Source organism: Peromyscus leucopus, chromosome 6, assembly GCF_004664715.2.
Source record: "Peromyscus leucopus breed LL Stock chromosome 6, UCI_PerLeu_2.1, whole genome shotgun sequence".
Lineage (NCBI taxonomy): Eukaryota > Metazoa > Chordata > Mammalia > Rodentia > Cricetidae > Peromyscus > Peromyscus leucopus.
Window position 1 is genome coordinate 105,916,669 of NC_051068.1, and position 22,013 is coordinate 105,938,681.

Genomic DNA, 22,013 nt, shown 5'->3' on the forward strand with positions numbered 1-22,013 from the left:
TTTCCCTTTGTCTCGGGTTGTTTTTATCATCAGCTTATAGTTTTCAGTAGGAACAAATCTTGCTCCTCCTCCATTAAATTTATTCCCTAGTGCTCTGAGTTTTATTGTTGTTTTGCTGTAAATAGGATAGTCTCGTGATTTCTGCTTTGAACAGTTCATTGGTAGTATATAGAAATGCCCAGGGGCGGGGGGGTCTGTGTCAATTTTATATCCTGCAAATTTACTACATTCATTTAGTAGATTTAGTAGTTCTCTCTCTCTCTCTCTCTCTCTCTCTCTCTCTCTCTCTCTCTCTCGTGTGTGTGTGTGTGTGTGTGTGTGTGTAACCTTAAGTGCTTTCTTCATTTATATTTTGTATTGTCAGTAAACAGCGACGATTTTAGTCCTTCTTTTCCTGTTTGGATGCTTTTTATTTCCCTTGCCTAACTACTCTGGCAAGAACTTCCAACACTATGCTGAATCAAAGTGGCAAGACGGAGATCATTGACTCATGTCAGGTCTATCCAAAAAGCTTTCTGTCTCATTTGTCTGAGTGTGTATGTGTATGTATGCATTTGTGTGCGTGCGAGTGCATGCATGTATGCATACATGCATGTCCGTCCTTAGGTGTCGGTGTGCAAGAGCTTCAGAGGCCAGAGAGGGTGTTAGGTGTGCTTCTCTACCACTCTCCATTTGGTCCGCCAAGGCAGTGTCTCTCAGAACCTATAGTTTGTGTCTCCTCTACACTGGGAGTCAACAGTGGTCCTCCTGTCTCTCCCAAGCCCAGAGCTGGGTTCTCAGTGTTTGCGGAGATAGCTGGCTTGTTACCTGTGTTAGCATCTGAACTCTGGTTCATATGATTGCAGAGCAAGCTCCTTTAATCTTGAGGCCCTCTCTCTAGATGCTCGCCATCTAGAGAAATATCTTTGAGTTAACAATAATACCATGATGTTGGCAGTGAAAGCCCCAAGGTTAGCAACAACAACAACAACAAAGATATTGATTAACTTTTACCCCTTTGTCTTTTCATTCATCTTACTGTTTTCATTAGAAACGATGCAGTATATAAATAATTTGAGCCTAGATATATAATTGGGTGTCTTCTTTCGAGACGATTTTTTTCACATGGTACTTGTTAATTGGTAATAAGAATTGACCTGCCGGGCAGTGGTGCTGCACACCCTTTAATCCCAGCACTCAGGAGGCAGAGGCAGGTGGATCTCTGTGAGTTTGAGGCCAGTCTGGTCTTCAGAGCAAATTCCAGGACAACCAGGACTGTTATGTAGAGAAACCTTGTCTTGGAAAACCAAAACAAAACAAAAACCAAAGCATCGCCTGCGCTCACTTGAAAGCACCTTCGACCATTAGGTCGGGTATAGATATCTGGTCATACTGTGGTAGATTTAGAATCTGTTCATTGTATACAGGACTAATTGTTTCGCCCCCTCTTCCTTGTGATCTGCCTAGATTTCCACTGAGGAGCCACTGAATCCCATTAAACAAGATGAAAAGAATGGAAAGTTGCGCTATATACCAAATATCTTCCCACACAAGGGCTATATATGGAATTACGGAGCCTTCCCTCAGGTAACATTCCTGTTATAATGGTAAACTTTTACGCCTTCTAAAGGAATCACCTTGTAAGTCCTGTGAACTTCCTGAATTTAAATTAGCTCCTTGAACATACCAGTTTCAGAGATTTGTAAACTTAAAATTTTTAATGTGCCACTCGATTGTATCAGTAAACTTGACTTCAAACCATATGCACAATCAATCACTCCTCAGGTTCTTGGAGGCAGGCGTGTGGAAGACTGACGGTTGACATTTGAACACATCTCTTTTCGTGGATTTAGCTGTTGTCAGTGAAAAAGTCTCAGCAAATCTTTGTCTAGCCGTTCCTTTATGCTTTTATATACATTCCTCTATGGCAGGATGGGTTTTAATTTAATAAATCTAATGAGTTGCATTGCTTACGGAACTCACTGGTGTGAGTCTGGAATTGTAACTGGCTGAACAAGGAAGCCCAGGCCTGTGTGACGGCAAGTGCTCCTTCCTGCTGCAGAACCACGTTGCCATCCTTGCCCCTTCCTACTTACCTCAGTTTCCCCACTCTTGGAAGGAGCAACTCTTCCTGATTATTTAGTGAGTAAAACTCGGTGTGTCTGAGCCAAAGTCTGGGTTTTGGATCCCTAGAGAAGCATTTCTTCTTTATGACCATAAACCCCATTCGGCCATCAGCTGTGTGGAAATTTCATGTGTACAGTTTTATGTATTTTTAATTACATGAAAATTGACATGGGGACTGTGTAGGAAAAGGACAGCTGAGAAAAGCAGGTTAGAGAAGCATTCAGATGAGAAGGAAGGGGAAATTGTTCTTTCTAGAGCAGTTTCCCTTTGATGTAGCCAGCCCACCCACTTGGATGCACTGTTGGTTAAAACGGGCACCCCTGAAATGAGGGCTAGAAACGAGAGTGTGTGTTCAATCCGCAAAGGCAGTTGTCTTGACGTCTTAGGTTTCTACGCAGCTGATTCTGTTGGACCTCACAGTGAAAGGTTAAAAACAGTTCCGTAGAGCTCGGGATTATGGGAGAGGAGGGTGGGTGGGTGAAAGGAGGGCCAGAGAAGCTGCTGATGAGAGGCAAAAACAGAGACAGGCGAAGTTGAGCAGTTGGGGAATAAACCAATATTCACCTGGAGCTCCTTCTTAAGGGTGCCGTGCTGGGAGTCACGGGTATGAAAGGATGGAGAGGTGGGCGTGAGGCCCAGCAGAGTGATGGGTGACTGAGCGGGCAGGCACGAGAGCCTGGCTATCCTCACAGCAGCCCGTGACTTTGAACAAGGCCCTTTGTGCATCTGCCCCTCTCCATCTGTAAAGTGGCAAGCACGGACACCGACTGCACCTGGCTGGGCCGAGGGGCATGAGACCATTTCGTGAGACCGGCGTGTGATGGGCAGTACCTGTCAGCAGCAGCAGTTATTGTAGCTAGAGTTTTCCTGCCTTGCCCACAGTCAGGACAACTCTTTGTCATCCGCCAGTCCCACAGCCACTCAGACCCAACCAAGTAAACACAGAGACTTATATTGCTTACAAACTGTATGGCCGTGGCAGGCTTCTTGCTAACTGTTCTTATAGCTTAAATTAATCCATTTCCATAAATCTATACCCTGCCTTGTGGCTTGTGGCTTACCGGCGTCTTCACATGCTGCTTGTCATGGCGGTGGCTGGCAGTGCCTCTCCGCCTCAGCCTTCTGCTCCCCAGAATTCTCCTCTCTCCTTGTCCCACCTACTTCCTGCCTGACCACTGGCCAATCAGTGTTTTATTTATTGACCAATCAGAGCAACAGATTTGACATACAGGCCATCCCACAGCAAGTTATTTTTTATCTTGATGATTAATGCTTGGTACAGTGGTTCTCAACCTTCCCAAATCTGGGACCCTTTAGTACAGTTTCTCATGTTGCGGTGACCCCCAAACATAACGTTATTTTTGTTGATACCCCATAGCTATAATTTTGCTACTGTTATGAATCTTAATGTAAATATTGTGGGAGGGAAGAGGTTTGTCAAGGGGGCAGGACCCACAGGTTGAGAACCATGAATTAGAGCCCTTGACAACTAAGTCACTGGTTACAGTGTAGCACAACTCTCACTGATTCTATTTATTTTATTAAAAATAACAACAAAGCAGAGCTGGCCATGGTAGTCCATACCTGTAATCTCAGCATTTAGGAGGCTGAAGCAAGAGGTTATTGCCAGTTGGAAGCTGGATTAGGTTACATAGAGTAAGGCTCAGTCTCAACCTACACCCACTCCCCCCACCACACCCCCGTTAAAATTAGTAAAGGAACCAAATTCGGATCTACTAATGAGAACGGAAGGGGTGTGAAGTGATGACTGAAAATGAAAGCACCTGCTGTGGTTTTCTCTTTAAAGAACAGGTGCGTTTTTGTGCTGCTCTGGGTGTGTGTGAACTGCCAGGGTGGTCTACCTGCCCATGTTTTGTCTGTGAAGTACAGTTATTCTTTCTTTCTTTCTTTCTTTTTTTTTTTTTTTTTTTTTTTTTTTTTTGTAGGAGGTGGTTTTTCTCTTTAGCCCTGGCTGTCCTGGAACTCAATCTGAGACCAGGCTGGCCTTAAACTCAGAGATCCACCTACCTCTGCCTCCCAAATGCTGGGACTAAAAGCGTGGGTTTTTTTGTTTTTAATTCAGTTGAATTAAACTGGAGCTGCCTCTTAATTTACTGTCTACTATGCATTCTCCATTACTCCAATCAACGTCTAAAATGATGCTTTAAAAATAAAGATTTCCCAAGTAGAACAATCCTGCCTGCAATGCTGAATCCAAATGCCAGGGCTGTCTGGAAGTCCCAGCACCACGAGGGAGCCAGAGCAGTGGAATGACTCGAGCCTGCTTGGGTTACCAAGTGGGGCTTGCACAGGCCTAGACTGAGTCTCATGGGGAACTGGACAGACTTTGTTTTAGCTAAGCACGCTCCTTGTCAGGAGCTGTAATGCCTAAAACACGGAAGGCCACATGTTGCCAAAACTGGTGCGCACACACACACGTTGCAAGCTCACGGCCCAGGGCTGACCCTTAGAATCAAGAAGAAGAAGAAGCTACACTTGTGCCTGGAAGTGTGGGGAGCCCTGCTGTGTTGAGAGAGCTTGCATGTATCTCACTGTTGGCCAGATGTGTTCCTGACAGGGTAATGGACAGATCCTGGGGGAGATAGGAACAACTCACCAGCATGACCGGAAATAGTCGCAGAAGCAGGAGGTGGAAGCACTGTGACATTCAAGCTCTCCTCTGCCTCCAGTGCCAGCTACAGGGTTACTTTCCGTAAATGCAAATGGGCTCTTCCCACCTGCCACACCATGTCCCTTGGGCCCCAAGATTTTCCATATTTCCACTGATAAACTACCATGATATCAAAAAATAAATAAATAAAAATAAAGATTGCCCAGTACTTGGGAGGCAGAGGCAGGTGGATCTCTGTAAGTTTGAGGCCAGCCTGGTCTACATAGAGAGTTGTAGGACAGCCATCTCAACGGCAACAAAGTCTGGTAATGTTTTTCCCATACAAGAACCTTTCAGTGGTTTCCTCTTGGGAAGAGAAGAGTCTGGAGTTCTTAGCCTGCCCCTTGCCCTGTGTGACTCTGAGACTCATTGGCAGACCTGTCCTTCTCTACTGGTCCCCTGCAGGTTGTCCCGTGTTCTGATCTCTGGCCTCCATGGTGCCTCTTCACTCAGCACACACTCATTGGTGCTTGATCCTTGCCGGGGACTGTTCTTGTCCTGAGTACTGGATGAAAAGCAGGCAAAAACAAGTGATAAAATTCCATGGGAACTTTTATTCCAGACAGAAAGTCAGACAGTAAACAAAACAGTGACATGTCAGATGGTTAAAAATATGAAAGAAGGGTCTGGAGAGATGGAGAGTGGTTAAGAGCACTGGCTGCTATTCCAGAGAACTCAGGCTCAATTTCTAGCATCCACATGGAGGCCTCACAGCCATCTGGAACTCCAAGTCCCAGGGGGTCCAGTGCCCTCTTCTGACCTCCTGGGGCACCAGCCACACACATGTCTACACATACATACATGTAGACAAAACAACCATACACATAAAATAAAAGTAATTTTGAAAAAAGGATGTGTGAGAGAAAAGTAAAGCAGGGAATTGGGCTGTGGGGCGTGTAAGGAGTGTGTCCACTTAGACAGCAAGACGGTCCCCATGAAATGTCATTGTCAGGGGCTGGAGAGATGGCTCAGCGGTTAAGAGCACTGGCTGTTCTTCCAGAGGTCCTGAGTTCAATTCCCAGCAACCACATGGTGGCTCACAACCATCTATAATGAGATCTGGCATGCAGACAGAACACTGTATACATAATAAATAAATAAATCTTTAAAAAACAAAAAACAACAAAAAAACCAAAAACCAAAAACAAAACAAAACACACACAAAAAAAAACCCCAAAAAACAAAAACAAAACAAAACAAAACAAAAAAATGTCATTGTCTGAATAAAGACCTAAAAGAAACAAGGGAAGAAGTAGAGTGGGAACTCAGAGCAGAGCACAGCAGTGGGAACTATGCATGTAATGGGCCTGAGTCAGTGTAGGCTGTGTGTGTCTAACAAGAGTTAGTCGGCTAAGAGGAGGCTGGACAGGAAGGAGAGAAGCAGCCCACGTCTGTCCTTGCTTCTGTTTTCAACCAGAGAGCCTTACTCCTTTAAAACGCGTGTGTGTGTGTGTGTGTGTGTGTGTGTGTGTGTGTGTGTGTGTGTGTACATACATGTACAGTTTCACTGAAGATTGCGTATGTTAGTTATCTCCCACATAAAAATAACTAAATGGAATATTTTTTTAAAGCTGAAATGTAGCTAGAGTTTTCCTGCCTTGCCCACAGTCAGGACAAATCTTTGTCACCTGCCAGTCCCACAGCCACTCAGACCCAACCAAGTAAACACAGAGACTTATATTGCTTACAAACTGTATGGCCGTGGCAGGCTTCTTGCTAACTGTTCTTATAGCTTAAATTAATCCATTTCCATAAATCTATACCTTGCCACGTGGCTCATGGCTTACCGGCATCTTCACATGCTGCTGGTCATGGCGGCAGCTGGCAGTGACACCTTCCGCCTTCCTGTTCTTCCTTTTCTCCTCTCCTCTCTGTTAGTCCCGCCTATACTTCCTGCCTAGCCATTGGCCAGTCAGTGTTTTATTTATTGACCAATCAGAGCAATTTGACATACAGACCATCCCACAGCACTGAAATTAGAGAGACTACTCCCTTCTCCTCTCTTTTCCTCATTCCCTGCCCACCCTCAAGCTGATCTCTTTCCAGTAGGCACAGCTCACTGTTGGAATGTTTGCGATGTCTCTCAAGCTTCTTATAAATTTTTTCACCCTGCCTATTACTATTACATATTTATATTATATTATGTATATTATGTGTATTATTATATATGATATACTATTATTGTACTTTACTAGTCCCATGCGTTACTCCCCCTTTTTCTAAATATTCACCAAATTATAACTGACTATAATTTATTTTCTTTACTGTCAGTTTCTTGAAGTTAGAAGGCAGCTCGGGAATTCTGTTTTTTTGGTGATTATATATCAGTGGACCAATTTGATTCTTGACACATTAAATTGGTAATCAATATTTTTGTGTTTGGTTCGTGAGGCTCACTGAAAACACCTTCCTCGGCCTTCCCAAGTGCTAGGTATAAGAGTGTATCCCTGTGCACAACAGTACACAGTTTGGGATGAGTAAGTTGAATACTTCGCTGAGGAGGTGTTTGCTTAATAGGCACACATCTTAGGGTTTCTATTGCTGCAACAAAACACCATGACCAAAAAGCAAGTTGGGGAGAAAAGGGTTTATTTGGCTTATGCTTCTATATTGATGTTTGTTATTGAAGGAAGTCAGGACAGGAACTCAAGCAGGGCGTGATCCTGGAGGCAGGAGCTCATACAGAAGCCACGGAGGGGTGCTGCTTACTGGCTTGCTTCCCCTGGCTCGCTCAGCCTGCCTTTTTTCTTTCTCTCTCTCCCTTCCTTCCTTATCTGTTCTTTACGCTCAAGGGTTACCTGCCCTGTTAATTATTTGCTTATAGTTATCCACAGACATAGGTGCTCCATCTTTGTTCACAGCAACCCACCCTTCCTTCCTTCCTTCCTTCCTTCCTTCCTTCCTTCCTTCCTTCCTTCCTTCCTTCCTTCCTTCCTTCCTTCCTTCCTTCCTTCCCTTTCATTTTAAAATATTTTTATTTATTCTTTGTGTATTCACATTATTCATCCCAATCCCACTCATCTCCCCATCCCCTTGCATCCACCCTCTGCCCTTGCCACACCCCAACTCCCCCCCCAAAAAAAAACACAAAATTTTCAGCATGGAAGCTGTAGTGTGGTCCAGTGAGTCACATAATGTGCCCTTTAGTCAATACATCTTTACTTGTGTTTGTTGCTGTGAATCTTGGTCTAGTTTGAGGCCTCTGGCTTCTGCTGCACTTTTGGTAATGGGCCCTCACTGGGACTCCTCTTAGATATCGTGTTGTTGTCCTGTGTCATGGAGATCCTGCAGTTTTGGATCTGCAGGTCCAGCCCCTTTACATGCTCCTGCAGTTCATAGATAAGGTGGATGTTGGGGTGGGCCAACTCATAGAGTTGGTTCTGGGCCCACCAGCTCTCCCTCATCATCACCTGGGTGATCTCTCCAGCACTGCCCCAGCTAGCTCACCCAGTGCAGCAGGCAGCGAGGAGCAGGCCAGTTCTCCTGCTCTCACACCCTTGGGTCCAGCTCACCTGCACTCCCACCACCAGGGCCAGCTTTACTGTTTTGCCCAGGCACGGTGCAGGGCTTGCTTTCCTGATTGCAGTAGGGGGCATATGGTGGTGGCGGGGGTATCAGCTCTCCTGCTCTCACCTGAGGGCTGGCTCCGCTGCATCCCCACCAACAGGGTCAGCTCTGCTTTGCTGCCTGAGTAAGGTGCAGGGCCTGCTCTCCTACCCACCACAGGCGGTGAGGGGTGAGGTAGGGTGGAGGTCTTCTCTCTCTTACCCACTCTATCATATGACAGGTAAAGGGTGGAGCCAGATCTCCCACACATGTTCTTGGGCCAGATCACCTGCATATCTATCCATATCCCCTACCCTTCACCCCCAATGTGCTGCCCTGGCAAGGTGCAGGACCTGTTATTCCAAGTACTGCAGCTGATGAGGGGCAGAGTCCGTTCTCCAGCTCTTCCTCCCAGACTAGCTTTTGCCAACTGCAGTAGGTGGTGAGGGGCAAGGAAGGTATCTCTCCCTTGCCCCTGCCGCCACATGGCAGACAGTGGGGCCAGCTCTTCTGCCCTCAGACTGGCTCACCTGCACTCCTGCCAATGGGGACAGCTCTACTGCTTTGCCCAATCAGGGCAGGGTCTGCTCTCCTGAGTGCTGCAGTTGGGAGGGGCATGGCCACTTCTCCCTAGTACTACAGCCAGTGAGGGGCAGGGCCAACTACACAGCTCTATCCTCACTCTCTTCAGTGGTAACTGGAGCCACAGACTGAGGCTGCAGCAGGGCCGTGGACCCAGACATGGCCCTTTGCAGCACCCCAGGCCCTGATGACACCACACCATGGCCCTGGGTTCAGCCTACTTTCTCATAGAACCCAGGACTACCAGCCCAGGGATACCACCACCCACAGTGGGCTGGGCTCTCCCCCATTGATCACTAATTGAGAAAATGCCTCACAGCTGCATCTCATGGAGGCATTTCCTCAACTGAGCCTCCTTTCTCTCTGATGACTCTACCTTGTATCAGATTTACACACAAAACAGCCAGTCCAGCACATGAGGATATTAAGTTTATGTGCTTACCTCTATTTTGTCTTGGTTGAGGAAGAAATTTGTTGAGAACAATTACCAAGCCAACTGCTTGGAAGGACATTTAAGCAGCAGAACACTAAGAAGAAATTTTATTGATGAGCTTGTGACTCATCAATATGACATCATCATCTTAGACCTTTTCCTCTGACTTTGACTCTGGCGTGAATAAAAATCATCTTCCTCCCCCCACGGCACTTATATTTAAGTTCACCCACATTTAACAAGGTCATTTCAGTATTCTCTTTCTCTGAGTGCATATTCAGAACACTTGTCTAGATAATATTAAAGAATCATTCTCTCTTTAAAATTCAGCCTCAGTCTGAATACAGTATTGACGTGCTTATTATTTTAAACTTCATTGCAAATTTGAGTCATTGACCACAAACATTAGATGGTGTTATTTGCTAGACAAGAGACTAAATCTCTCTAGGCCTGTTTATTCATCTGTATGATCTTGATTCCTGGAATTATAAAACCCGGAAAGGCTGTTGGAATGAAGGAGGTGGTCCAAGGGGAGCTCTGTAGTTAGTTCTCAGAAATGTTAGCTCTGTGATGCGACTGTTGCCACTGATTTTTAGTTTATGGTGATAAAGGCAACAGACTGTCAATCCAGTTTGATCCAGTTTGATGCAGATTGGGATGAGTAGCTCTTACTCCCTCTAATTTGAAGTTAGGAACTCTAGATGATCAGCAAGAACTTGCCAATTTGTCCTCCCTGTGTGGGCAGCTGTTCCTTTTTGTTTTCAATGATTTTCAGAGACCTAAGGGCCAGAGAGAGCAGTGATTACAAGCATATTGGTTGATATAGACAGTAAGGTAATGATCTCCAGTTCTTGTACACAGCTAGGATTTGTTTTAGGCCTTGTCAATATGTATTCTGATTTCATATTTATAGATTTATAATCATTCCTTGATAGATTGTTTGTGGCTATCGATTATGCTTTTCTTGGTTCCATGCTAAGACTTTTTATTTTTAGGTTATCTACCAGATCAGTGGTTCTCAACTTATAGGTTGCGATTCCTTTGAGGGTCAAGTGACCTTTTCACAGGGGTCACCTAAGACCATTGGAAAACGCGGATATTTATGTTATGATTCATAAGAGTAAGCAAAATCACGGTTATGAAGTAGCAACGAAATAATTTTATGGTTGGGGATCACCACAACATGAAGAACTGCGTTAAAGGAAGGTTGAGAACCACTTTACTAGAGAGACATTTATGAGTCAAATTGTGAGTTATATACCCATTCTGCTTTATTAAATATTTTCAGATTAGTCATATAAGAAGTTATAACAATTTACACTCTTACCAGAATTATAGAGGTTCCAGGTCACCTATAGACTATCTACTATTTTGGGTTATCACATTTCTAAATTCTTTGAAATAGTGTTGAAATGTACTTTTAGTTTGTGGTTCTCAGATCAACAACTTTTCTTAAATGTATAAATCTTCTGTATTTTTCCCTCAAATTGCCTGTTTGTGTCTTTAGCCCATTTTGTCCTGTTTGCCTTTTTTCTTCCATAGCTGAAGAGTTTGAATGTTCCCCTCTTGACACATCACTGGTCTGAGCTTTTTCTTTTCTCTGCTCTGTTGTTCATGTAAACTTCCACTAGAGGGCATTCTCAAAGTTTACATTGTTAAGGTGTCCTCGCCTGTTGAAATTACCCTGATTTTCAAGTTAAAACTTGATGCACTTAACGTACCAACTTTGGAATACAACTAAAGCCTGAAGATGTGAAATACTAAAGGCAGAAGTGGGGAAGGGACCAGTCTGTGTTTTGGGTTTGTTTACCTACTTATTTATTTTTTGCTAGTACAGAAAATCATGAAGAAATGGCCCTAAAAGTAACAGTTTTGAATGGCTTAAAAATATTTCATTACACACACACACACACACACACACACACACACACACACACACACACACTGCCACCCCCACCCCCGGAGCTGAAGACCAAACCCAGGGCTTTAAAGGCAAGCACTCTACCACTGAGCTAAATCCCCAACCCCTCATTATATTTTTAATTCCTCAACATTAGAAAGTAAATTGGTAGATAATATTGAAAGTGGAGTAGTGAGAGTGAATTCAGTCAGCCAGTCAAGAAACAGAAAAATTCACCAAGGGGCTGGAGAGATAGCCCAGTGATTAGGAGCCTATTGTTCCTGCAGAGGATCCAGCTTCATTTCCCAGCATCCACACGATGGTTCACAGTCATCTGTAACTCCAGTTCTAAGGGATCCAGTGCCCTCTTCTGGCCTCCATGGGGACCAGGCACAAGTGTGTGTGTGTGTGTGCACGTGTGTGTAAAACAAAATACATAAATCTAAAAAAAATAGGGAAAAATTCCCCAAAGCCATATGGTGTGCATGTTATGAGAAGACCCTTTTTCCTCAATATAAGGGATGAGGGCTGTAGAGATGACTTGGCTCTTATAGGCTCGGCTCACAACCAAGATGACAATATAAGGAAAGAGTTCCTTAAAATCAGTGTTGCTCTATAGAGACTAAGTTATCCCATGAATCTGTGAACTTCCTATTCACTGGTGGTATGTATGGAGATTGTGAATGAACACTGACAATCAGGACCAGGGCTAGGATGTATCCAAACGTTATCTTGTTGGTGTCATTCTTTATGTAGTTGAAGAAACTGGAGTCTAGATGTTTAGTCCAAGTCATTGTGGCTGAGGCAGGACTGGTATGTAGCTGTCTTCTTTTGGCCAGCGTGACTCCTGGTTCAACTCCATGGAAAAGGAACTCATGCCTTAGGAAGAAGAAACTCGTAGATATTTCTGGTCTAGATTGTTGATTTCAGTTTGGTCCCATGTTGGTTCCCCCTGCACGTTGAGACAAGTGTTACACCATTTATTAACACAGCACTCTCTTAGTTACCCAGCCTGCCTTATTCATGGCTACTCCTGGCCCAGAGTGCATACTCAGTATCCAGCCTTGCGAGTGGATGCGGATGCCTGGTACTCAGCAGTAGGAAAGCAGCAGCAGTGATGGGCAGACTAAGAGAAAACAGAGCTGCTGCAGGGAAGGCACAGAGACATTCTGAGAACATGGAGAGGTGTGTCAAGAGGGGAGCTGGGAGACAGAATTTGCTGTTGTTACTGAAATGCGAGCATCGTGAGTTCTGATTCACATGATGGAGTCTATAACCCTGTCTCTGCTACTTAGAAACCCGGTGAGCTTTGACCACTGTAAACTGTTTCAGTTTATTTCCACTATGGGGTGAATAATGATGCATTCCTCACAAGATGTGTGTGTGTGTGTGTGTGTGTGTGTGTGTGTGTGTGTGTGTGTGTGTGTGTGTGTTGGAGAGTATCTGACACCTGTGGCCGGTATGTAAGGTTAACAATTATATTGGCTGTTATTGTAGTTTTTTTTAGTAGTTTTAGTATTGGGGCATACTGGCTGGACCTAATATTTTGTTGTTGTTTTTGTTCTTTTTAAAGTAAAGATGGATCAGTAGATGTATTATAATTAAGACTAGATGGAAAATACTGGAGTTTTTCTAGGGTTGCCTATAAATGTTCATTTTTAGTTACCTACATAAAATAGATAAAGTAAACTTGGATAATGTAAATGCCGGGATGGTATCAGTGGCTGAATCTTGAGACTGCAGTTTCTCATCCCTTCTAATGTCAATTTAAGACAAATCATTTTAGTCAATTTCTGTAGTTTGATTCAGAGGCAAGCAGTTATGAAGCTTCTGGGAAGAGATGATGCCTAGGAGAGATTTTAAATTGATAGCAAATTCCCATTACATTATTCATCTCCAAAACGGTAACATATATTTTGTAGCCAACGGGTTATCATCTTCCCAGTAGACCCAAGAGTTGACTTATTTGCGTGATTTTTGTCGAGATCCTGAAATTTAGTGACAGCGGTAGAGAAGTTTTTAAGGGAGGGAAATGAGACAAAGATAGGTTTTTCTTTGCTGGAGTAAATCACGTCTTGTCCTTTGTTTCTGGAGGGAAGGCCGTTTCGAGCAGTAGGGCACACTTAACCAATAGGAAGTCCATTGCAGACGTGACAAGCAAGGTCGAGGGGCGGCCACCACGTTAGATGGAGCAGTGAGTGGCAGCAGCCACAGATGAGACAGACGGTCGGTAGACAGAGAGAGTGAAACTCTGAGATTTGTGAATGTGAATTTAACAGCTGACTAAGCTGGGAAGATGAATATTCTGGAAATACCACCCACTTTCAGATGCGATGACAGACAAATTAGAGACAGAGGAAGTGCTGTAAGTCTGTTTTAATTATTGTGATGCCTGTGGGTGTACCGTGTACTGGTGTGTTAGCACAGAGCCTGCATCCTAACGTCGGGTGATTTTTCCTTTGAATCGTGGCTGGCTATACAACTTCATGATCGTGTGGGAAGATTAGCATGTACTGCAGTGAGTGTTAACCTACATTTCTGCCTCATTTTTTGATTTTGTTTTTTTGTTTTGTTTTGTTTTTTGTTTTTTAGACCTGGGAAGATCCTCATCAAAAAGATAAGAACACAAACTGCTATGGAGATAACGATCCCATTGATGTTTGTGAAATAGGCTCAAAGGTTTGTTCTATAGACTGTGTTAATCCTCACCCTGTGTTTTGGTTTATTTATGTCCTAAAATTTCATTTTGGCCTCTAGTTCTTCCACCCTTCAAAGTTTATTTATTCCTCTGAAACTCAGACCCTTCATAGATCTTTACTTCTTTCTCCTAAGTCTGGGCTTGGTGAACCACAGCAGGTGGGGTCCAGCCGCCGCCTGCTTCTGATTCTGTCCGTGACACAGCTAGCTAGCTGTGTTCATGTGTGCCTTGTCTAGGGCGGCTCTTCCATCACAGCAGCGGGGCTGAGGACTTGTAACAGGGACTGTAAGTCCTAAAGTATTTGCCATATGACCCTTGATGGGACGTTTGCCAAGCCCTGTCTTCAGATTCTTTGCCATTGTCTAGACAGAGACTTGAATACTGATGGGAACCAGCTGCCGGAGCTGGGGAAGCGGCTCCGGGGTAGAATGCATGCCCAGAGAGTGTGCTAATCTGAGTTCAGATCCCCAGAACCCAGGGGGAAGCCAAGCACCGCGACACACACCTATAATGCCAGTTCTGGGGAGGCGAAGACAAGCAGATCCCTGGACCTTGCTGGCCAACCACCTGGGCCTGTTTGGTGAAGTTCCTGGCAATGGGAAGACCTTGTCTCAAATAAGAGGTACAAGGAGCCTAAGGAGTGGCACTGGAGGTTGTCCTCTGACCACAGACGGGTGTGTCTGCACTAGCACATGTGTGTACAGGTGCCCACACACACGGAAAAAAACCAACCAGAAAACCCTCTTTTTTCTTTTCATATTTGCCTCCAGGCTGCCAAGTCCTGTGGAGAGAAACAAGGTCCCCAAGCCTGTGGGCTGGGACTGCTGTTAGCTCCTCTGTCTGTTCCGCTCCCCTGTTTCTGCCACTCCCATCTGGATATGGTCTGCTTCCCCAGAAAAGCCTCCCGTCTTTGGGTCAAAGCTTTCGTAGACATCAGCGTGGCCAAGCTCCCTCATCATCCCCCTCAGAACTGTGTGTGGTGGCCCATGCCACCCCCATAACTGCTCTAGAGTTCACACTTCCTACCTGAAGGTGGCGTTTTCTTCTCCTTTCTCTTCAGTACCATCTCTTTCATCTTTGGCTTCTTATCATGTGCACCCTCCCTTACCCTTTACACGGAGACCCAGAAGGAAAGCTTTAGGTACCCATCCCCATCCTCGTCTCTTCCTTTTCCATCCCCATCTCCTCCTTTTCCATCTCCATCTCCTCCTCCTTTCCTAGCTGTCACTCTGTGTGAAGTTGGCTCTTCCTCCCCCATCAGGTCAGTCAAACCGCCATCATTGGGGTTACAGATAGCCGCTGTAGAGGCATTTGGATTTCCCCACCATTTCCCCTTCCTCCTCTGAGGCACAGTCAGTTGTGCCCTTGGCTTCTATTATATCACGCTACTCTGCTTTCCCTCCAAGCAATCCGGCTCCCTCCCCATGGTTTCATTGCAAGCGCGTTTCCTCCTGCCTGCTCCTTAGTCCTGGGAGCAGGAGGGTAAGGCCCCTGTCATTTCCTGTCCTGGACCTGTGCTCTTCCCTCCGTGAGCCAGTCCCAAGGGCGCCTGGTTTGGGTCTTGTAATTGACAGCATCGGCTCATATCCTTGCGTCCAGCTGCCTATATCGGTACTCAGATGTCTCTTGGGCCTCTCAAGTTTGTGTCCCAAGCTACATTCCCCTTTTCCTTTTTTCTAATTTACAGCTCTCAGTATTTTCCATGGGGCCTGGGGAAGAGGAGGGCAACAGAAAGAATAGTAAATAAATAGAGAGTGCTGCCTGAAGACGACATGGCTCCCTTCCTTTCCCACTCCATCCTCTTCCACCAGAGACAGAGGGGTCTTGATTGTTGGCCTCTCTTCACCCAGCTAATGAGGCAGTATTGATCTTATGTCCGGAAGAGCTCTCAGAACCAGTTTTTCCCTTCTCGCTGCCACTAGCTTGTCTAGCGCACTGTTAATGTGTCCCTTGATGCATTCCTCCTCCTCCTCACCAGTCTCCTCTCTGAGTCGCTACCACTGCACACGCCGCTGCTGTGCTCCTTTGGAGACTTGGCTCCTACATCCTGTCCTGGCCAAGTTGTTACGTTCTTCTGCCTTAGTTGAAGTCAGTTGTTGGAAACGTACATTAGCTTCTTCAGGTAATAGTTATCTTTTTATTTTTTTTCTTTCCTCTTGTTTTTGCTGTTCTTCATCATTCTGATAGCCCTCTTCAGTCCCTCTGAATATTTCCTGTCATTTGTTGCTTTTTCTCTGATTTTTTCTTTCCTTTTTCTCTCTTTAGCATTCACCTCACCTGCATCCTCCTCTTCTGCATCCTCCTCTCCTGCATCCTCCTCTCCTGCATCCTCCCCATCTGCACTCTCCTCTCCTGCATCCTCCTCACCTACATCCTCCTCACCTGCATCCTCCTCTCCTGCATCCTCCTCTCCTGCACCCTCCTTACGCACTCTCCTCTCCTGCATCCTCCTCTCCTGCATCCTCCTCTTCTGTATCCTCCTCACCTGTATCCTCCTCTCCTGTATCCTCTTCACCTGCATCCTTCCCACCCTCTCCCCCTTGTTATTTCTCTCCTCGTTCTTACTCCTTTTATGAGGTGAGGGATTCTTATTCTCTACCTCACAATTCTGATTTTATGCACAGATTTGTTAGGATGCATGTGTATGTTACTGTTATCCTTGCCTAGCACATGTCTTCAACAGAAGTATGAACAAATTACAACTTTGTTTTTCAACTTTAAGCTATAGTTCTCTGAACTTACTTTTTAAATATTTTCTCTTAAGGGATAAAATATCCTAATGAATACCTCCTATTCCTAGAATCTATGCTAGGCTCTTTGGTTTCCTGTCCATATCTTATTTCATAACAAGTAAAGATGGCTAAGTTAGGTGACTTTTCATTCCTGGAAAGATTGTATGTTTAAAACAATTCTCTTATTCTTATAACTCTTGGGGGGTAGTCAATTCATATTTAGTGCAAAATATTCAGTCAGTTTAAACCTGATATGAGTAAAGAGCTTAAACAGAGGCATCTTATTTTGACCCATGTAATGTGTCATTGAACGTGTAATTAGTGAGGTTGTGCCTAGAAGAAACGTTAGCAACATTTGTAGCTGATAAACTCACGTGGCACAGTCACACTTATCTGTAAGCCAAGAAATAATAACTAAGAAAACTCAATGTGGGTTTTAAAATAGAGGTTTCCAAGTTGTGGACTATGTGGCATAAAATTAAAGATTGTTAATATGTGATTTTTAATGTATAATTACTGAAGAATAAATTAATTATTGTTATATTTTGCTAGTTTATTCTAGAACTTATAGTATAGTAGGCCTGACTACTGTTTAAATCCACCCGTGCCTGGCATGGACTTTTCTTGGTCCATGAAAAGTTATACTATTTAAGCTTTTAACTTGCAGTAACTTACTACACAGCAATAGAAAACCCAGTTCACAAGTTAATATGCTTTAAACACTGTACTTCCCATTATTTTCTGTTTTTAACTGCATGGTTGAGGATTGCCTTCCTCAGAACTGAGTCAGCACAGAGCCTAGGTTTTATAGGCCCCTTTTACATTTCCTTATTCCATGCTCCTGAGAATAGTAGGTTTATTTTAATAAGTCCATGTAGATCCCAGTAGATGACCTCTTGGCCTTGAGTTCATATACCTACTTTCCTTGACTCTTCAGGAGTATGTGGAACTAAAATTATCTTCAATTTACTGTTGAGAAACTAAAACCTAAAACACTGTGTGAACACACATAGCTAATGGGTAAAGGAAAGAAACAGTGTCCTATAAGTTGATATTGGACCAAGGGCCATAGACATATAGAAATGTTGAACGTTGTGAACTTCTTATATGATTATGTATTATTCATTTGGTTTTTATGAGAAGACTACACATGCAGCCAGCATAAATTTGTTGAATGATTTAAACTGGAGTGTAGCAGCTTCATAAGTATTTTACCATTTGTTCCTAAGCATCCTTTACAGTTTGGTTTTGAGATTGCCTCTCTGTTTTGAAGGTATTACAGCCAAGCAATGGCTTGTTTGAAATAAGGTTCTCCCTCTGTGTTCTTCTGAGATCAAAAGCTGTTTCATCTGATGAAACTTGACAGTGGCTGAACTTGCTTCCTGCCAGCCTCAAAGTCTACAAAATAGACTCGCTGGTTGTTATGTTGTTGGGAAATAAGTTTTATGGGTAAGAAAACAAAATAATTGAGAATGAAAGTTCTCAAGAACTTCTCTGCTGCCCACTTCTGTAGCACGGCTGATGTTTGAGATGGTTAAATCTTTGTTAGAACAGTGTGTCTCTGGAACATCCTCTCCCTCTTCCATGGAGATGCTAGTAAAGCAAAAGTGTCTCCAGACAGCCAGCATCTCCCAGAGTTTAAAACTGCCTTGGGTGAGGCCCACTCAATCAGTGTATCTGCGAGTTACCCAACAAGACCCGCTTTTCCTTGATAATTGCACAGTAACTTCAAACTCAAGATGTGTTATGAAGACCTTACAGTTTCTTTGGTCTTGTCTACCCCGCCTCCCTGAAGCCTTGTTCTCAAGGGTTTGTACTCTAGAGGCTGTAATTGCTTCACCTGACAGTGTCCTGGATTCTCCAGTCTTTCTCTGTCCACATCCCCTTCAGAATGCAGAACCGCCACCAGCGAATACTGTATGATTCAGCCTGTGTTAGCCTTACCTACCAGCTGCAGTCTCCCTGTGCAGAGCTTTAGATTTGAAAGTAGGCCTCCGCAGAGTAGTAAATATCACCACCCTCTTTCATAAGTATCTATACCTCTTCCTTTCGGACTTGGAGATCAAGAGTTTAAGGAACCAAAGTCCAGGCCTAAGGATAAGTACCTGAGATACTTGGTGATTTACAGCTAGGGACGAAGCATGGTGGGGGTGGGGCAGGAAGGAATAGCATTCGGTTGACATCCAAACTGTAAAAGGGCAAGGTTGTTCTTTTGTTTCCTTCACAGAGTGGCCTTCTCTTAGCCCTGCAGGCTTCCTAAAAGTGCCTCAGAGCTGATGAAACAGGGCAAGGTCAGATCAGTGAGGCCTGCAGTTGAACCCCTGTCTCCCTGTGCCCATCCCTAGAACCAAGAGCCTCCTGGGCATCCCAAAGCTTTCCATGGGCTTGGTTGGGGCTCTAATGTTGGAGTGGAAGAAACTCAGTTTTTGTGACCTATAGTAAGCAAGCATATTGAAGATGGGCTTCTTCTTATGAAAAAGGAAGTTAAATTTGAGATTTTGGTATGTCCTTAAGTATACCAAGAATGGTAGATACATGCTCTTTGTAGAGTTAGAGCATTGTAGGAAGTAACATCAAACACCAATTTAGATCTTTGTCTTTTAGATATACTTAAGGGACAAGCTTTTGTTTTCTTACCAGTTTTTTTCCTCCCTAACATTTTTATTTACTGTGAATGGGAATGCTGTGAAATTCTGACTTCCTTTAGAAACCCAAACTTTCATGTTGATGATCAGGGAAAATTACGAGTCGAAAACTACCCAAGGCATCGTGCATTGTCTCACATGGCTGGGTAAATTGTCAAGAATAGGATCAAATCCCAGACATGTGATTCTGGAGACTGTTTCTGGCTTGCGCAGGGTTCTGCCTCCAGGGCTGATGCTTGTGAAGACTGATGCACATCCGTATTCATTCCATCCCTGTCCTATAAAATTTCAGGTTGGGCTGTGTTATTCCAGTGGTTGAGATTGGGATGGTAGAGCCTTTGTATCTGAGGTCCATTGTCTCTTCTTGTCTTTCTGTCCTGACCTGCAGTGTATAAGTGTCCCAGGCCAGGTAGTAAATCTTTGCAGAGATTCTTTCCCCTCTCTTTTTCTCTTTTTCCCTCCCCCTGCCCCCCCCCCACTTTCTTTCTTTCCCTCAGAGGGCCTACTATTTCCCTCACAGTACCAGGTATTTAACTGATGATAGACTAGCCACAGGAGACTCTAATGTGATTGTGTGTCTTCTCTAACGAAGGAGGCTTCAGTATCATTTATACAGTCACACACTAATCTGCTGTGTGATAATCACTTCACGTACACTTAGATTAAGACTTGTCATTTTGCAAATGTTTTAAATAAATTTACTTGATTTTATGGTTTAACATCATTTTCTCTAAACATTTTGGGTGTGCATAAATGGTTTTGTTTTGCATACCTTATTTTCTTTCTTTTTTTTTTTTTTTTTTTTTGGTTTTTCGAGACAGGGTTTCTCTGTGTAGCTTTGCGCCTTTCCTGGAACTCACTTGGTAGCCCAGGCTGGCCTCGAACTCACAGAGATCCGCCTGGCTCTGCCTCCCGAGTGCTGGGATTAAAGGCGTGCGCCACCAACGCCCGGCCTGCATACCTTATTTTCTAAATGGAATGCTGCATTTTGGACCATGAGGAAATTTGTTTCCTGAAACATGTTTAGAGTGTAAGCTTACAGGGGAATTCTCTAGCCTATGTACCTTTGAAAATAAAGAATATAGGAAGATCTGAGATGTTGGCAACCCAAGGGCAGTGAAATCACTTTCCCAAGCAGCAGAGTGTCAGAGTCCACTTCTGACAGAGTGGTGTATGTACCTGTGTGCAGACATGTGTATGTACATGGGAGAGGGCATGTGCACATATGTTACATGTTGTGGGTGTCAGAAGTCAGCATCTGGTGTCATTCTTCCGGGTGGCATCCACTTTGTTTTTTGAGACAGAGTTTCTCAGGGACCTCAGCTCTTGCTGATTTGCCTTGGTTATCAGAGAGATTCAGGGTTCGCCCTGCTTCTGATTCCCTGGGGTTACAAGCCCTATATCCAGCTTTTGACAGGAGTCCTGGGACTTGAACTTAGGTCCTCATGCTTACACAGCGCGTGGCTGCGCGACTGAACCATCTCCCGAGCCCCGCTATCGCAGACGGTGGGAGGCCAGCTCCCAGGTTGGCTCCAGGGTAGCAGAAAGATTGCCTCAGAGTAGTGAGAGCTCAGGGAAAATTGTCTATCTGAGAGCTAGACTTCTCTATCTGAGGGGAAAAAATAAACACACACGCTTTCTGTCAGTAGCTTTCTCTTTTTCTTCATCTTAGGAAAACCTCTTTCTCTGAGAATCTGTCTCTACACAGTTACAACAAATGACACCCGGGATCTTGTCTGTGTGGATTTTATTTGCAGGGGCAGCTTAGTCTGTTTCGAATTTGTTCTGAAGTCTAAAATTAGCTGTCTTTGAGCCTGAGAATACTGTTACTTTCCTGAGTCAGTAAAGAAAAATATTCTGGTATTTTTTTCTATTCATCAGAATTATACTGCTTATGCAGAAATCATCCTCCTGACCATCCACAGCTGTAAAGATGTAAAACACACTACCAATGGGCCATGGAAGGAACCCCACAGCTATTCTTTTTAGGGAGGTATAGTGGTGGCACACGAGAAAGTTACAGACAGAAAACAGCTGGTTTCCACAGCCAGTGGCCCCATGGCCTGGCCAGGTGGGGCTCCCCAACAGGAAGTCACTCATCTGGTGGGTCGACCTGCCAAACACTAGCTGTCACCTGCTGTGTGCTCCCAGGGCCCTCAGCACCCAGCTTCTTATTTAATTTATCCTAAACTCACTTTTAAGCACCTCATGAAACCTGTTTTGTCTCTAACAACAATTGTTTCATTATCATTCGTTGTCTTCTGAAGACAATCTTTTTGATCGTTTTTAGGCAGAAAAATAGAATACTTGTTGGGGCAGGTATGAAGTAGCTTTTCCTTGAGGACACTTTCAGCCTCTTCTACACTGTGTATATTTCTGGAGTAAAATCTTAATTCCAGTCTATGCCTCACCTTCCCTGGTGGTGGTGGTTCTTCTCTTTTTTAAATTGCATTTATGTATTTATGTATCTATTTAGTGTGTGTGTGTGTGTGTGTGTGTGTATGTGTGTGTGTGTGTGCGCGCGCGCACTCGCGCATACCGCATGTAAGTGTGTTCTCATGCACATGCACTCATGCCGTGGAACAGATGTGGAGGTCTGGGGGCATTGGCTGGCTTCCCTTGCTATGGCCTGTGCTCCACAGTTGCGTTGGGCAGAAACCTCAGGCAGTTTGCAGGGTCCCCCTTCTTGGGCAGCTCCCC

General features: G+C 44.4%; 1 protein-coding gene across 1 annotated transcript in view; it reads left to right on the forward strand.

Moving 5' to 3' along the window:
- The window catches only part of Ppa2 (inorganic pyrophosphatase 2), a 78,743-nt gene that overhangs the window by 24,430 nt on the left and 32,300 nt on the right, over positions 1 to 22,013 (forward strand). Inside the window, 2 exon segments of the mRNA XM_028857203.2 lie at positions 1,447 to 1,566; positions 13,831 to 13,917. Of these exon segments, the coding sequence (XP_028713036.1) occupies positions 1,447 to 1,566; positions 13,831 to 13,917 (207 nt within the window).